An 18685-nucleotide genomic window follows, 5' to 3' on the forward strand; every position below is an offset into this window, starting at 1 on the left:
ATGTATTTGCCCCCGTAGTTACTAAACTCCTCAAATATAGGAAATGTATTTAGAATGTGGTTAAGCTGGACTAAACACAACCAGTCCTGATTACTGTAGTCATGTTCAATCAAACCAACACTGAAATATCAAATCATTACTCAAATATGACTTTTTCAACAGCATGAATTGCTGTTGTTCTGTTTACCATTTGTCAAGTAAGTAGGGCTATTTTCGATTCTTTGCTTCTTTGTAATTTTTATCTTCACTAAATATCTTTATTTTAATTAGACGCGTTCCTATTTTGAATATCTGCCGTCTTAAGGGTTGTAGTCTGTTTGTTATTGTAGCACTTAAAGGTGCTCTAAGCGATGTCACGCGTTTTTTAGGCCAAAACATTTTTTGTCACATACAGCAAACATCTCCTCACTATCCGCTGGCTGCCTGTCCCCTGAACACACTGTAAAGAAACGCGATCTCTGTAGACAGCCCAGGCTCCACAAACAGCAACAAAAACAAACTGCAGCGACCCGCTCCACGAAACATAACAAACTGTTCCAGCCAATGACCGACAAGAAAGGTTTGGGGGTGTGTTTTGGGGGGTTAGTGTGCAGATGAGGAGGAGGGAGGGTCTAGCTAGCCTCCGTTTTGTTTGACAATAGTTCAAACGTCAACAAGAAGTGACGTCGCCCAGGATCGCTTAGAGAACCTTTAAGTATTGCTGTTCATAACAGCTAGTTTCGATTTGGGCCATTCTCGGGATATTTGCTTTCGCTGTGCTAATTGCAAGGACTACCACAGCTGTCCTCACTCAGACGATTGATAGCATTATTTCTATTGTGACGGTTCAATGAGTGTTTGTGCAGTGAGTGCTCGTGTGTTTTGTCCCTGAGTTATAGGCTGATTGCCGGGAGGCGTGGCTTTACACCTGAACCAGATTATGGTGTTTTAAAAGACACTGGGTCAAACAGAGACGGGAGTTCGATGGCTCGTGGGTGATGTTGCAGCTCTGGGAACTTCCAGAGAGCTCACAGGACATATGGGTCACGGGAGAGCACAATCGCTTCGGAGAGCTGATGTGATGTACTTCCCCTGCTGACGATCTTCTGATTTGGACTTTTTTGATTATGTTTTGGTTATGTTTGGTTGAACTGACATCACTTGAGCTTGCCACGTACAAATACATGCTGACACCCTAACTAACATCTATACTGATCCCTTGACACCACATGTTAATTACTTTATGTAAATAAATCTTATGGTTTACGCAGCGATTGTGTGGCGTTTGCGATCTTTTGTTGCGATCTTTAAGAAGAATCGTAACACTATGTAGTGTGCGCGCTGTCGCGGAAGCGTCAGCGGAAGCATTCAGCTCTCGTGTTCAGCCTCCTCGTGTGAAGACCGACTCGGGTAAAGACCTGCGACTCTACCTGCGCGACTCCACCGAGCAAGGACACCTGCAAGGCACTTAAAGTATCTTCTTCACCCTTTCCTTTCCTACCTTTATCTTATTTCCCATTATCATTGTGCTTTCAACACATTCCTGTTGTCTCTCGACAACGCTCTCTCACCACGCACAGAAGGCAGCGCAATACTGCTTATCTGCGCAGGTTTCTCTCATCCTCACACTCACCTCTCACTCTTTCTATGGGTCTATGGAATTGTCAATCAGCAGTCAATAAAGCTGACTTCATTCCAGCCTTTGCATCTCATTCTACTCTTAATATCTTGGGCTTGACTGAGACCTGGATCCGTCCAGAAGACTCAGCAACCCCTGCTGCTCTCTCTAACAACTTCTCTTTCTCTCACACCCCTCGCCAGTCGTGTTGCCTCCAAGTTTCAGATCATTTCCTCGTTACTTTCAATCTACAACTCACTACCCATGCTCCACCAACCTCCCCACCATTTACTTTCAGACGAAACCTGCGCTCACTTTCTCCATCCCATCTTTCCTCTGCTGTGTCATCTTCTCTTCCCTCACCCTCACATGTCTCATCTCTGGATGTGAATACTGCAACGGATACTTTATGCTCCATCCTAACCTCTTCTTTAGACAATATCTGCCCTCTCTCCTCTAGGCCAGCACGCACCACTCCCTCTAACCCCTGGTTATCTGAGGTTCTTCGTGAACACCGGACCAAGCTCAGGGCAGCGGAGAGGAAATGGCGCAAATCAAAAGACACATCTGACCTCAGTAGGTATCAATCTCTGCTCTCTGCCTTCTCTGTTGATGTTCATGCCGCAAAATCTTCATATTTCCACAACAAGATCAACAGCGCCTCTAACACACGTTCACTGTTCAAGACATTCAATTCTCTCCTCTGTCCACCTCCACCACCACCCACCTCCTCTTTAACTGCTGATGATTTTGCTAACTTCTTCACTAACAAAACTACCACTATCAGCAGTCAGTTCTCAGCACAGGAACCCAGACTAACCTCTCCCACAGCCAATAACCTTCTCTCCTCCTTCACTCCACTAACCGAGGAAGAAGTATCTAAACTTCTCCTCTCCAGTCATCCTACCACCTGCCCTCTAGACCCCATCCCCTCACACCTTCTACAAGACATCTCTCCCACACTTCTACCAGCTCTCACACACATTATTAACTCATCCCTCCACACTGGCATTTTCCCTACAGCATTTAAGCAGGCTCGGGTAACTCCTCTGCTTAAAAAATCAACATTAAACACATCACTTCTAGAGAACTACAGACCTGTCTCTCTCCTACCATTCATTGCGAAAACACTTGAACGAGTTGCTTTTAACCAAGTATCATCCTTCCTGTCTCTGAACAACCAGCTGGATGTCAACCAATCTGGCTTCAAGAAAGGACATTCAACTGCGACTGCATTGCTGTCAGTCACGGAAGCCCTGCGGATCGCAAAAGCTGCTTCCAAATCATCAGTTCTCATTCTACTGGACCTGTCTGCTGCCTTCGACACTGTGAATCATCAGATCCTCTTGTCGGCCCTCTCATCACTGGGCATCACTGGAACCTCCCTCAACTGGTTTGAGTCCTATCTCACAGGTAGGTCCTTCAAGGTCACATGGAGAGGTGAGGTATCCAAAGCACATCAACTGACCACAGGAGTTCCTCAGGGTTCAGTTCTCGGACCGCTCCTCTTCTCCATGTACACCACATCACTGGGACCTATCATACAGGCACATGGTTTCTCTTACCATTGCTATGCTGATGACACCCAGCTCTACCTCTCATTTCAACCAGATGATCCCACAGTAGCTGTACGGATCTCAAGCTGTCTGGCGGACATCTCGGCATGGATGAAGGAACATCACCTGCAGCTCAACCTGGCAAAGACTGAGCTTCTCGTCCTCCCTGCCAATCCGTCTCTACAGCACGACCTCACTATCCAGCTTGATTCATCCTCAATCACCCCATCAAGGTCGGTCATAAATCTTGGAGTAATCTTTGATGATCAGCTGACCTACACAGACCACATTACAAAGACAGCTCGATCATGCAGGTTTGCTATGCACAACATCAGGAAGATCAGGCCTTTCCTAACTGAGCATGCAACACAACTTCTCGTCCAGGCCCTGGTCATTTCTAGGCTTGATTACTGCAATGCTCTTCTGGCTGGACTTCCATCATGTGCAACTAAACCTCTACAAATGATCCAGAATGCTGCAGCTCGTCTTGTCTTCAACGAGCCCAAAAGGGCCCACGTCACTCCTCTGTTCATCTCTCTGCACTGGCTACCACTCGCTGCTCGCATCAAGTTCAAGGCTTTGACACTTGCTTACAGATTGACCACAGGATCAGCTCCCTCCTACTTCCACTCACTACTACAAGTCTACATCCCTACCAGAAGCCTACGATCGGTCAATGAGCGACGGCTCGTGGTACCATCACAGCGGGGCACAAAATCACTCTTCAGAACATTCTCATTCATGGTTCCATGCTGGTGGAATGATCTCCCCACCCTCATCCGGAATGCAGAATCCCTGACAACATTCAAAAGACAACTGAAAACTCATCTCTTCCGGGAGCACTTAACATAAAAAAATAAAATAAAATAAAAATCCTTTCCTCTAAATCCTCGCTTGCCTGGCTTATGCTACTCCGAGCTATGTCTGAACTTTGTATTTTGAGCACTTCTTGCGTTGCTTTTGCCTCTTCACGATGACTCGCTTGGTTAAGTCCTCAGTTGTAAGTCGCTTTGGATAAAAGCGTCTGCTAAATGACTAAATGTAAATGTAAATGTAAATGAATTTGATTATAATGTCTTAAAGTGCCCCTATTATGTTTTTTTTAGTGAATGTAAATGTTCTGCAAAGTTGTAAGTGGAAAGCGCATGATAAATTAAGTTATTGTATTCTTCCAAAAAGAAAGGATCAAGCCAGAACCGCCCAAATGAGTCATCAGTAACTTTAGATTATTCTATCTGTAAACACTTCCAAGGGATGAGGATTAAAACTAAATCAGTGGTTATAATGATCACAGTGATACAACAGCAGTTTAACCTTCTGACGACTGCTTCTCAAATCTCTGTGACGCCTAAATACGATTTACAAAACGCTTATCCATTAAAGATCGATCAGTACCCACTTTATTTTGACCAACTTGCTCCTCAGAATCAGAAAATGCAAGTATGATTAATATTTGATGTATATATTTTCAACTGGGTGTTCAGAATACATAGCTTTTTGTTAAATATTATGTAAGTTTCCGGCTAACCGGCTAATTACCGTTATTACAGTCTTACTGAAATACTTCTGCTAATCAGCTGTGGGCCACTATTACCTAAAACTGTATCTATTAATGCAGACTGTCTGTCGTTCTTACTACTTTGAGTAAAAATAAAGGATGGAGCAAGATTTGTTTTACAAACTGTAATGTTACATCAGTCATTCAGGTTAGTGCTCAGCTAACGTATGTGCTGTTATTGATACAGTTAATGATATAGTTCCTGCATGTGCACTGCAATAAATCAGAAATATACATATTGGTTTGTTGATGAAAATACTCTTGTTAATGCTGATGGTGAGGAATTGCTGCTGAAACCTCTCATAATGTACATTAACCTAAGTAGCGTATCACTGAGAAACGTCCTGTTCAAGTCATCATTGTTACTGTCTTTACAGTGTGTACAATCGCAGAGCTTTAGGAAGTCTCTGGACAGAGCTGACGTTCAGTTATGGTAATGGACATTTAGCTTCCGACACGCATTGTAATCGGTGCAATCAGACCAATCACAACAGACTGGGCCATCTGACCAATCAGAGCAGAGTAGACCAATCACAACAGACTGGGTCATCTGTCCAATCAGAGCAGAGTAGACCAATCACAATAGACTGGGTCATCTGACCAATCAGAGCAGAGTAATAATAATAATAATAATTCATTACATTTATATAGCGCTTTTCTAGGCACTCAAAGCGCTTCACATGGAAGGGGGAATCTCCTCAACCACCACCAATGTGCAGCATCCACTTGGATGATGCGACGGCAGCCATAGTGCGCCAGAACGCCCACCACACACCGGCTTACTGGTGGAGAGGAGACAGAGTGACGAAGCCAATCAGTGTATATATATATATATATGGGGATTATTAGGAGGCCATGATGGACAGAGGCCACTGGGCAAATTTGGCCAGGATGCCGGGGTTACACCCCTACTCTTTCGAAAGACATCCTGGGATTTTTAATGACCACAGAGAGTCAGGACCTCGGTTTAACGTCTCATCCGAAGTAGACCAATCACAACAGATTGGGTCATCTGACCAATCAGAACAGTGTAGACCAGTCACAACAAACTGGGCCATCTGACCAATCAGAGCAGAGAAGACCAGTCACAACCGACTGGGTCATCTGACCAATCAGAGCAGAGTAGACCAATCACAGCAGACTGGGCCATCTGAGCAATCAGAGCAGAGTAGACCAATCACAACAGACTGGGCAATCTGACCATTTAGAGCAGAGTAGACCAATCACAACAGACTGGGTCATCTGACCAATCAGAGCAGAGTAGACTAATCACAACAGACTGGGCTATATGACCAATCAGAGCAGAGTAGACAAATCACAACAGACTGGGCCATCTGACCAATCAGAGCAGAGTAGATCAATCACAACAGACTGGTTCATCTGAGCCAGAGCAGAGTAGACCAATCACAATAGACTGGGTCATCTGACCAATCAGAGCAGAGTAAACTAATCACAACAGACTGGGCCATCTGACCAGTCAGAGCAGAGTAGACCAGTCACAACAGACTGGGCCATCTGGCCAATCAGAGCAGAGTATACCAATCACAACAGACTGGGCCATCTGACCAATCAGAGCACAGTATACCAAGGGGTTTAGAGAGACTGAATCTTCGAGTGAGTCGTTTGAGAATCATTGAAAAATGTGCAAAGTATAATATGAGAAAATGAAACTCTTTTTGTCCTTTGATGCATGTAAACCTGTTGTAGGAGACCTCTTAAACAAAATTAGAACCTTTAAAATAGCATAATATGGGCACTTTAAACAGTAACACACTATGCCATCGGTGAAAGAAACTCTCTATATAATGAAGGTGATTGAAATGCATCCGTCTGGGCAGAATTGCAAAGCTATTTTGAAGAATCTTGGACTCAAAGAATCACTGCGAGAGCCATTATCTCCAAACAGAAAAATAAATTGGGAACAGTATCAAACTTTCCCAGAAGTGGTTCATCAAGAAGCCACAAAAGAGCGTAGAACAACGAACAATCGAAGGAATTGCATTTTTCTGCTTTTCAGAAAATCCTAACAGAGAATCTCAGATCTTCAGTCTGTAAGTTGAAGCTCAAGCAGCAAGAAAATGATTCAAAGCACCTGAGTAAATCCACCTCTGAACGACTCGAGAAAGCACAGTTAAAGTTTTGGAGTGGCCTCGTCAAAGTCCTGACTTGAGCCCAATTGAGATGATGTGTCAGGACCTTAAACAGGCAGTTCATGCTTGAAAACCCTCCAATGTGGCTGAACTAAAGCAGTTCTGCAGAGATGATCCACCACAGCGCTGTGAAAGACTGATCTCCAGTTATCACAAGCGTTCGGCTGTAGTTATTGCTGCCAAAGGGGGTGATTAGTTTTTAACATGGGTGATAGGTGTTGAAAACTGTATTCTTGGTTTACTCAGTTTGCTTTTGTTTTATGTTGTATTTTGTAGTGTTGGGTCCAAGTCCACCTTTGTCGAGTCCGAGTCGAGTCCAAGTCCTTACCAATCAAGTACCGAGTCCAAGTCCGAGCCCAAAGGAGGCCGAGTCGGACTTGAGTCTGAGTCAAGTCCGGCCGAGTCCACAAAGATTTAAATTATTTAAAATTGACCTTTCACAAAGACCCGCCCCTCTTAGTTACTGTTTCTATGTCCGACAAGCCATTCTGCTCTCACTCCAGTCCTGACATCATGTTCTCACACAGTAAAAAATTAATTTCGGAGCAAAGTGGACACTGACAATGTGCCAACAGACAAGACAGAGCAGGCTACTTTTGGAATGAAATATAGTCTCAGCTTTCAAATTTTGTAATTTTTGTGAAATTCAAACAATAAATACCATTTTGTGGTGCTTTAATATGTAGCGCCTCAGTTCAAGCAGCACGTGAACTGATAATCTCTTCAAATTATAGCACAAATTAAACATGAGTGAACATCAGAACTGTAAAAAGTTGTCAATACACACCATTTTTCAAGTTGAAATCCACTGACTGGTTTGATTTGTTTGTCAGACAAAAATGGCGGAAGGATTGGAATGTATAGTTGCAGTCATAGGTTTACCTACTGTATATCTTTCAGAATCTGCAAGGTAATGCTCAAGAATGCAACACGATGTAAGCTTTTGAGCAAGATGATGGTGATGTATAGGCTACATCAACACGTGTCAGGACCTACTCATTGTCGTAATCATACTCTAGATCTAATATTATCACATGGAATAGATGTTGATGCTGTTGAAATTCTGCAGCAGAGCGATGACATCTCAGATCATTATCTAGTCTCATGTAAATTACATTTAGCCAAGGCTGCAAAGCCAACTCCGTGTTATAAATACGTTAGACCTATAACTTCTGCCACTAAAGAAGGCTTTATCAATAATCTTCCTAATCAGTTTCATCATCTCAGCATCCCGGATAGCTTAGAAGAACTCGATATTGCAACAGAAACATTTAACTCTCTCTTTTCCAGCACTTTAGACGCAGTTGCTCCGTTGCGCTTAAAGAAGATTAAAGAAAATAGTCCAACGCCGTGGTACAGCGAGCACACTCAGGCCCTAAAGAGAGCAGCCAGAAAAATGGAGCGCAACTGGAAGAAAACTAAACTAGAGGTATTTCGGATTTTGTGGAAAGAGAGCTCAATTGCTTACAGAGAGGCTTTAAAAGCTGCTAGATCTGCTTATTTTTCAAACCTATTAGAAGAAAATAAACATAATCCTAGGTATTTATTTGAAACAGTGGCTAAACTAACGAAAAAGAAAGCTTCAAGCTCAGAAGTGTCAAAGCAACACGGCAGTGATGACTTTATGAACTTCTTCACTTATAAGATTGATAATATCAGGGACAAAATTATAACTATACAACCGTCTACCACAGTATCGCATCAGGAAGTGCATTGTAGTCCCCCTGAGGAAAAATTTGATTTATTTGTTGCTATAGGAGAGGAAGAATTCTGCAAACTCGTTAATTCATCTAAATCGACAACTTGTATGTTAGATCCTATACCGACTAAGCTACTGAAAGAGATGCTTCCAGAGGTCATATATCCTCTTCTTAATATCATTAATTCATCTTTGTCTCTAGGATACGTACCAAAAACCTTTAAACTGGCTATGATAAAACCGCTTGTTAAAAAACCACAACTTGATCCTACAGAATTAGTCAATTACAGGCCGATCTCGAATCTGCCTTTTCTGTCAAAGATATTAGAAAAAGCAGTATCTTCACAACTATGTTCCTTTCTAGAAAGAAATGATATCTGCGAGGATTTTCAGTCCGGATTTAGACCGTACCATAGCACTGAGACCGCTCTCATTAGAGTCACAAATGATTTGCTCTTATCATCCGATCGTGGTTGTATCTCTCTATTAGTGTTACTTGATCTTAGTGCTGCATTTGATACTATTGACCACAATATTCTTTTAAATAGACTAGAAAACTATGTTGGCATTAGTGGAGTTGCACTAGCATGGTTTAAATCATACTTAACTGACCGTTATCAGTTTGTAGCAGTAAATGAAGAGATGTATTATCGATCACAAGTTCAGTATGGCGTACCACAAGGCTCAGTACTAGGACCGCTGCTGTTCACTCTGTACATGCTACCATTAGGAGATATCATTAGGAAACATGGAATTAGCTTTCACTGTTATGCCGATGATACTCAGCTGTATATTTCTTCAAAACCCAACGAAACTTACCAATTCACAAAATTAACGGAATGCATAGCTGATATAAAAAATTGGATGACTAGTAATTTCCTACTACTAAATTCTGAAAAGACAGAGATTCTAATTATTGGACAAAAAACTTCCACACGTAATAACCCAGAATACTGTCTAACACTTAATGGCTGCTCTGTCAAGTCGTCGTCGTCGGTTAGGAACCTGGGTGTGCTATTTGATACCAACCTTTCTTTTGAAAGCCACGTGTCTAGTATCTGTAAAACTGCATTTTTCCATCTTAAAAATATATCTAAATTACGCCATATGCTCTCATTGGGAAATGCGGAACAATTAGTCCATGCGTTCATGACCTCAAGGCTAGATTATTGTAATGCTCTACTGGGTGGTTGCCCTGCACGCTTAATAAACAAACTACAGCTAGTTCAAAACGCCGCAGCTCGAGTTCTTACCAGAACCAGGAAATATGACCATATTAGCCCGGTTCTGTCAACACTGCATTGGCTCCCTATTAAACATCGTATAAATTTTAAAATATTGTTGATTACCTACAAAGCACTAAATGGTTTAGCTCCGCAGTACTTGAGCGAGCTCTTAACGCATTATAGTCCTTCACGTCTATTGCGATCTCAAAATTCCGGCCAGTTGATAATACCTAGAATATCTAAATCGACTGCAGGCGGTAGATCCTTTTCCTATTTAGCACCAAAACTTTGGAACAGTCTTCCTACCATTGTCCGGGAAGCAGACACACTCTGTCAGTTCAAAGCTAGACTAAAAACACATCTCTTTGACCTAGCATACACATAATACATTATAGACTTCTATAAATTCAATGTTAGGCTGCATAGATTAGGTCAGCCGGAACTGGGAACACTTCCCTTAAATCTTGATGTACTCGCTACATCATAAGAAGAATGGCATCTACGCTAATATTAGTGTCTTTGTTTATCCCGAGGTTTTCCCGCAGCCTGCCGGATCCAGGCCGTGTCCAGATCTGACGAAGGAGATTCGCCTGGACCCGATGACAATGCAGTGCTGAAGTATCCACTATCCTCTCCCTATGGAGGATCCCTTTCCCACTCTACAGATAAAGCGCTGTGAATTCCGGCTCGCGTACCCCGAAGTGATAAAATAAAACAAAATTCTGTATCAAAATTTATAGGCAAGAAAAGTAGTTTGTTTAGGCTGGGTTGTATGAATTACAAACCTGCGCACATATTTTAAAAAGCACATAACTATAGAATTCTAAATGAGCATGTGAACGCCGTCAGCGTTAATCACAGGTTCGCGTTTAAAGTCTGATCATTTCGACGGAGGTGAATCAATCAAAGTTAACTTTAGCTGGAAGTAACATTATTCAAGAACCGCTATAACGCCAAAACAATCTGTTACCTTAAATGATATGTTTATCTCTGTAAAGCTGCTTTGAAACAATTCATTGTTAAAAGCGCTATATAAATGAAGATGACTTGACTTGACTTATATTCTTTTACATGTTAATATCTTATTTAGCTTCTGAAGGGCAGTACTAAATGAATTAATGCATTTTCAAACATAATAATAACAATTTACACCCCCTGGGTCTTAATGGATGTTTCCTCCTTGACCATCACTGAATGTTTGCAGCGTTGGTAATAGTTGTGTATGAGTCCCTCAATTGTCACCAGTGTGATCCCCATTATTGAATCACGGAAGCTACACTAGTTACTTTTGCTCCATTTCTTTTCTTTTTTTTTTACATGTGTCAGACAGACGAGAGAAACCGGCATAGAAGAACAAGGCTACATTAGAGGTCGTCTTCACTCCAGATTTCTCTGTTCCCCATTTATCTTTCCTCTCACCCCATCATGCCTTTATGTTTCTCCTTCCTCTCACCCCATCATGCCTTTATGTTCCTCCTTCCTCTCATCCCATCATGCCTTTATGTTTCTCCTTCCTCTCACCCCATCATGCCTTTATGTTTCTCCTTCATCTCACCCCAGCATGCCAGGTGTAAATGGTTTCTCATGCCTCAGTTTCTCCTCCCTCACCAACTCATGCCTCAGTTTCTCCTCCCTCACTCCCTCATGCCTCAGTTTCTCCTTCCTCTCACTCCCTCATGCCTCAGTTTCTCTTCCCTCACCCCCTCATGCCTCACCCCCTCATGCCTCAGTTTCTCCTCCCTCCCTCCCTCATGCCTCACCCCCTCATGCCTCAGTTTCTCCTCCCTCCCTCCCTCCCTCATGCCTCACCCCCTCATGCCTCAGTTTCTTCTCCCTCCCCCCTCATGCCTCAGTTTCTCCTCCCTCACTCCCTCATGCCTCAGTTTCTCCTCCCTCACTCCCTCATGCCTCAGTTTCTCCTCCCTCACTCCCCCATGCCTCAGTTTCTCCTCCCTCCCTCCCTCCCTCATGCCTCAGTTTCTCCTCCCTCCCTCCCTCATGCCTCAGTTTCTCCTCCCTCCCTCCCTCATGCCTCACCCCCTCATGCCTGTTTCTTCTCCCTCCCCCCTCATGCCTCAGTTTCTCCTCCCTCACTCCCTCATGCCTCAGTTTCTCCTCCCTCACTCTCTCATGCCTCAGTTTCTCTTCCCTCACCCCCTCATGCCTCAGTTTCTCCTCCCTCACTCCCTCTTCCCTCATGCCTCAGTTTCACCTCCCTCACTCCCTCATGCCTCACTCCCTCATGCTTTAGTTTCTTCTCCCTCTCACCACCTCATGCCTCAGTTTCTCCTTCCTCTCACCCCCTCATGCCTCAGTTTCTCCTCCCTCACCCCCTCATGCCTCAGTTTATCCTTCCTCTCACCCCCTCATGCATCAGTTTCTCCTCCCTCACCCCCCCCATGCCTCAGTTTCTCCTCCGTCTCACCCCCTCATGCCTCAGTTTCTCCTTCCTCTCATCCCCTCATGCCTCAGTTTCTCCTCCCTCACCCCCTCGTGCCTCAGTTTTTCCTTCCTCTCACCCCCTCATGCCTAAGTTTCTCCTCCCTCACTCCCTCATGCCTCAGTTTCTCCTTCCTCTCACCCCATCACGCCTCATTTTCTCCTCCCTCACTCCCTCATGCCTTAGTTTCTCCTCCCTCATCCCGTCATGCCTCAGTTTCTCCTTCCTCTCACTCCCTCATGCCTCAGTTTCTCCTCCCTCACCCCCTCATGCCTCAGTTTCTCCTCCCTCACCCCCTCATGCCTCAGTTTCTCCTCCCTCTCACCACCTCATGCCTCAGTTTCTCCTTCCGCTCACCCCATCATGCCTCAGTTTCTCCTTCCTCTCACCCCCTCATGCATCAGTTTCTCCTCCCTCACCCCCTCATGCCTTAGTTTCTCCTCCGTCTCACCCCCTCATGCCTCAGTTTCTCCTTCCTCTCATCCCCTCATGCCTCAGTTTCTCCTCCCTCATCCCGTCATGCCTCGGTTTCTCCTCCCTCGCCCCATCATGCCTCGGTTTCTCCTTCCTCTCACCCCTCATGCCTCAGTTTCTCCTCCCTCACCCCCTCATGCCTCAGTTTCTCCTGCCTCTCACTCACTCATGCCTCAGTTTCTCCTCCCTCACCCCATCATGCCTCAGTTTCTCCTCCCTTACCCCCTCATGCCTCAGTTTCTCCTCCCTCACCCCATCATGCCTCAGTTTCTCCTCCCTTACCCCCTCATGCCTCAGTTTCTCCTCCCTCACCCTCTCATGCCTCAGTTTCTCCTCCCTCACCCCGTCATGCCTCAGTTTCTCCTCCCTCACCCCATTATGCCTCAGTTTCTCCTCCCTTACCCCCTCATGCCTCAGTTTCTCCTCCCTCACCCCCTCATGCCTCAGTTTCTCCTCCCTCACCCCATCATGCCTCAGTTTCTCCTCCCTTACCCCCTCATGCCTCAGTTTCTCCTCCCTCACCCCCTCATGTCTCAGTTTCTCCTCCCTCACCCCGTCATGCCTCAGTTTCTCCTTCTTCTCACCCCCTCATGCCTCAGTTTCTCCTCCCTTACCCCCTCATGCCTCAGTTTCTCCTCCCTCACCCCATCATGCCTCAGTTTCTCCTCCCTTACCCCCTCATGCCTCAGTTTCTCCTCCCTCACCCCCTCATGCCTCAGTTTCTCCTCCCTCACCCCGTCATGCCTCAGTTTATCCTTCTTCTCACCCCCTCATGCCTCAGTTTCTCCTACCTCACTCCCTCATGCCTCAGTTTCTCCTCCCTCACCCCATCATGCCTCGGTTTCTCCTCCCTCACCCCCTCATGCCTCAGTTTCTCCTCCCTCACCCCATCATGCCTCGGTTTCTCCTCCCTCACCCCCTCATACCTCAGTTTCTCCTCCCTCACCCCATTGTGCCTCAGTTTCTCCTTCTTCTCACCCTGTCATGCCTCAGTTTCTCCTTCCTCTCACCCCCCCATGCCTCAGTATCTCCTTCCTCTCACCCCATCATGCGTCTATGTTTCTCTGAGTCAATACAGTAAGGATTGAGCTTATATACACCACTGGGTGACTTTCAACTTCCTTGTAAGATAGAAAAAACATGTTGTTTATGTTTAAAAATAGAACATATTCCTCATGCTTACACATGGTACAACCCACTTTCCATATTAAGAAACTATCCCTCGGTGTATACATTCGTGGTACATTTGCATCAGTTGAAAAACATTCCTTTCCTTGTAAGGAATATGCCAACTGTACACAGTTGATGTATCATTAGTGGAACATCTCTGCTCAGTGAATTTTTCCTCTAAGCAAAATATAGCTCATCAAATATCTCTCATCAGCACACATGTACAACATACTCTGACTTCACAAAATACAGTATGAAATTATTATGAAAATGAATTAAGAAAAATAATACTAAAAAATAACATTAAACAGTACATTTTTAGTCTTCAGTAGGCCTATGCAATTTGTCTTGTATTTTGTGTTTGTATTTTCTTGTGGACAAGGCTATACTTAAACATCTGTTATGTGAAAAAGCTTTTTCAGGGCAGTACTCCATTTTTTTTTTGGTGATGATCCTTCTTAATAAATAAATAAAAATAACTTTTTGGAAATGCAAGATGTATGTAAATATATGCTTTTGTTATGACTAAAGTGTATATGTAGCAAAAATCATTACATTATGAGATGCCCAAATGTTGCTATGGTTATCTTGTTCTCATTTTGCTATGCTTGCTACGACTCACATAGGACTATAATTTAGTGGATTCACTCCCACATTTAAATGCAGTTATCACTCCTTAAACTTTACAGTGTGAACTTAACCACTGGTCCTTTAGAAGCCTGAAAAACAAAACTATTATTTAGGTCAATAGCGCTCCCTTTAAGTTATCTTTTACTTACCGCGTTCTGCACTCTCACTAAAACTCTCATCATAAACACTGAAGTTGTCCACACTGCACAGTGAATCTCTTAGAGGGGATTTGTGAAAGTATAAAGCTCGTGCTGAACATTTTGAGCAAATTCTCCTCATGGTGACACTAAAGTTGATTGGCCACTGCGTTCATGTGCTTAATATACATGTCTGTGATTGGCTACAATGCTCAAAAGGTGAAACAACACAATGTAAGTAGTTTAGTTTAGTTTTTGAATAATAATGTACAGTGTCTTCCAGTACCCGGACTCGACTGTACTCGAAACATTTTCCAAGTCTAAAATGTCCGTGTCAAGTCCAAGTACAAATTCAATTGAGTGCGTGACAAACTCTGAGTCTGAGTTCTAGTACCCCAACTCTAGTAAATTCTAGTAAAAATTATTGAAATTAGTACGAGACACAAAAACTGAAGAAATCAGGATAGAGGCAAATACTTTTTCACAGCACAGTAAATGTCATTTGAAGTTGAGTAAAATGGCAGAGATAAATATTGAGTGCATGAATGTAATATTTGTATTTATGACTAGTATTGTTATTTTATTGTTAAGTTAAAATAAAGGGAAGTCGTGGCCTAATGTTTAGAGTCAGACTGGTTACCCAAACTGTGTGTTTTATTCTCAATACTGGCAGGAAATGACTGAGGATCCTTTGAGCCCGAATCACTGCTCCGTGTGTGTGTGTGTGTGTGTGTGTGTGTGTGTGTGTGTGTGTTTACTAATCACTGAATATGTGTGTGCTAATTCTGAGTATGGGTTCCCATATTTGGCCTTAACATGTCACTTTCACTTACATGTGAAACAAAAGACATTTGTCTTACCTTATATGATGAAACCACTTCACTGATGGGTCTGAATTTATGATTGTCGTGTTGTTTTGAATCTCTGCACACTATACACACAGGCTGTTTGTCCTCCAGACAGAAGAGTTTGAGTTTCTCACTGTGTAAACTGCAGATCTCCTCAGATCCTGAAGAAACCGTCTCATTTCTCTCCGTCAGGAACGACTCGCACAAGTTTTTTAATACCAGATTATATGGAGGATTGTCTTTTGAGGATCTTCTCCTGCAGACAGGACACTCCTGAGTTTTCTTGGTTCTCCAGAACTGTTGAAGACACTCTTTACAGAAACTGTGACTACATGATAAAAGAACAGGAGCCTTGAAGATGTCACAGCACACGGGACAAGAAAGCTCTTCTGCAGACACATTTAGTGAAGCCATTTTCACAGTTTGAGCTCCAGCAACACAAACTTCACTTCCAGTTTCTGAACAACGGTTTTAAAAACGAATCACCTTGAGAATCACAACAATCTGCTGTCTGTTCTGAAACAAATGTCTCACAAACCCTTCTTGAAAGTGTTTGCCTTCATTCTCCACTGATCGTCAGTCTCTTCCTGGTGAGTGTTGTAAGAGGGTGGAGTTTATGAGGGTGGAGTTTCTTTGGGTGAAAGAAAACTGCAAAAAACAAGTGTGTGTGTGTGTGTGTGTGTGTGTGTGTGTGTGTGTGTGTGTGTGTGTGTGTGTGTGTGTGTGTGTGTGTGTGTGTTCACTACTCACAAATGTGTGTGCGCTCCTAAATGTGTGTGCACTAATTCTGAGTATGGATTCAGGATTTATTCAGGTTAAATTTGAACAAAACTTGCAATGAAACTTTATAAGGTGTAATGCTATAAAACCTTGAATCAAACACTAAAGAACAACGAAGAAACACAAATATTGACAATAATAATACTCAAAGACACTTTATTTGTGTGTTTTATTTATTGCTCTTTATTTGTAAATAGTTTATTTAAATATCCAATGACTTATCTGAGTTTTATTTGTTTAATAAATCCTTTTGTTTTTTAATCCATTTTGTAACTTCATCATCATCATTGGACTAAAATGTTACATGTCAATTCAGAGCTGCTCTTGTGTCACTGTTATGCTCTGTTTTATTGTAGTTGTAATTGTAGTTGATTTATAGTACTCTTGTTAATTTACAGGCTTGCTGGCAACCACAATTTACTGTACATTTTACAGAAATATTTTACAATGTTGTATCATATTTTTATGTGCATACAAGTACTTAAATAGTTTGTGGTGGTCAACAATTAAGTGCTTCAAATAAACCATCATGCCATGAGTGAGACAAGGCAAAGAGGAAACATTCATTATTTGAAGTAAAAACAACAACAAAACCCTCCGGTTTTTGTGTCCTGGAGGAACAATGTCAGCAAACAACAGTGGGAGATTTTTCACAAGACACAACGCCAGAATAGAAATGAAACCAGTGCCATTAGCAGCACTCACCGAAATAACCTTTGTGGGATGGTTTTTACGCTATAAAAATCCATAATCTAAGTAATATATCCTAGAATGCAAATCCTGTTCTGATAAAAGATTTCTGTAAAGAGAAGACCATTCTTTCTATCAAATGAGGAGTTATTACAAACATGAAACTGAGACGACTTACGCGACTGAACAGGGCAAAAGAAAATGAAGCTTCTCCTCCTCAGAAGAGGAAAAAGGAGAGGGACAGAAAGAGTGAAGCACGACCACCTGAGAACGGAATGACATGGACAAAACTCTGGGGACAAAACCAGGTCTGGGTCACAGAAACACCTTCACAAGACCTGGGGCAAACTCCATGCAAGGCTCACTCATAGAAAGAGCCTGCAAATCCCCCACACGCTTGATAGAGGCCAATGCTAACAAAAGTGCCACTTTGAGAGTCAGAACCTGGTCTGGAGCTGACTCCAATGGTTCAGAGGGAGGCTCCAATAGCCCCTCCAACACAACCGATAAATCCCAGGTGGGGACACTAATAGGACGAGCAGGACTCAAGCGTCTAACGCCATGCATAAACGAAGAGACCAGATGGTGTCTACCTAGGGGGACCTCGTCTGACTCCCGATGGCCGGTGATAGCCGCGACATAAAGGCTCAAAGTAGTTGCTCCAGCCACAAACCTATCCTGCAGGAATTCCAGCTCTGAACCGACCAGGCAACCAGTTGACTGGGTCCACAGCATGAGTCGAACACCAAGACCAAGTTATCAATGGTCTCTCGAACATTTGCAGAAAGGCCAGATGCCACTGTCGCTAGCGATAACCCTTGATCCGCCACACCCACAGCCTCCATATCTCGGGGTTGAGGGTGCCAAATCCTGCCCTGGAACTGAGACAACAGATCTCTCCTGATAGGAATCTTCCAACGGGACTCCTCCACCAGGGAGCTCAGGTCTGAGAACCATGTCTGGGATGGCCAGAATAGGGCTAACCAGAAGGCGGCGGATTCCACACTCCCTCAGCTGCAGGGATCAGCTTGACTGGAGGGAATGCATACAGTCTCAAATCCGGCCACAGATGAGCGAAGGCATCTATCCTCATAGATCTCGGATGAGACAGGGAGATCCAGAGGGGGCAAGTCAAGCCCTGCAACGCAAAGATGTCCACTACCTCGCCGAACATGCTCCAAATTTGAGGCACTGTTTGGCTGTGCATGGTGACCAAATCCCAACGTCTCCTTAACGTTGTAATGGTAACGTCCACACAAGGTCAAATTCTAACATCATTAGACGCTGGTGTTTTGTTGGTTTTAGGTTGTGATATTAACTAACCAAAATCCAACAGCAAACCTACGTCTCAAGATAACGTCCTACTGACGTCTAAAACTGACAGTCAGTCAGCTAAAATTCAATCAGCTAAAAAGGAGAGGAAGGAGCTCCATGTGACATTCCTGGATTTGGCTAATGCATATTGTAAGGGGTATACAGTCAAAGACCCAGAACCAGATATGAAGAATGAAGACCCGGAGTCAGAATTATAAAAAATTAAAGAAAAGTTTTACTGAAGATAGTTTGCATTTTCATCAGCAGAAGTCAGCTTCAAGACTCACACAGGAGTTCGTAGGCCGCCCCGCTTACAGTTACAAAGATCACAGCAGTTATACCATTTCCAAGGTCTAAGCTACGTCATTGCTTACAGGTTGAATGATTCTCATTGGCTAAGAAACATGAAAGCCTAA

The 18685-nt window shown here is 43.5% G+C and overlaps 1 protein-coding gene across 1 annotated transcript in view; it reads right to left on the minus strand.

The window, feature by feature from the left end:
- LOC130082723 (nuclear factor 7, brain-like) overlaps positions 1-18685 on the minus strand; it is a 117105-nt gene that overhangs the window by 21709 nt on the left and 76711 nt on the right. Inside the window, exon 2 of the mRNA XM_056247577.1 lies at positions 15498-15971. Coding sequence (XP_056103552.1) covers positions 15498-15899 — 402 coding nt within the window. The 5' untranslated portion in view covers positions 15900-15971. The remainder of the gene's footprint in view (positions 1-15497; positions 15972-18685) is intronic.

This window comes from Rhinichthys klamathensis, unplaced genomic scaffold (genome assembly GCF_029890125.1).
Source record: "Rhinichthys klamathensis goyatoka isolate OS25496 unplaced genomic scaffold, OSU_Roscu_1.1 h1tg000049l_1, whole genome shotgun sequence".
NCBI classification, from domain to species: domain Eukaryota; kingdom Metazoa; phylum Chordata; class Actinopteri; order Cypriniformes; family Leuciscidae; genus Rhinichthys; species Rhinichthys klamathensis.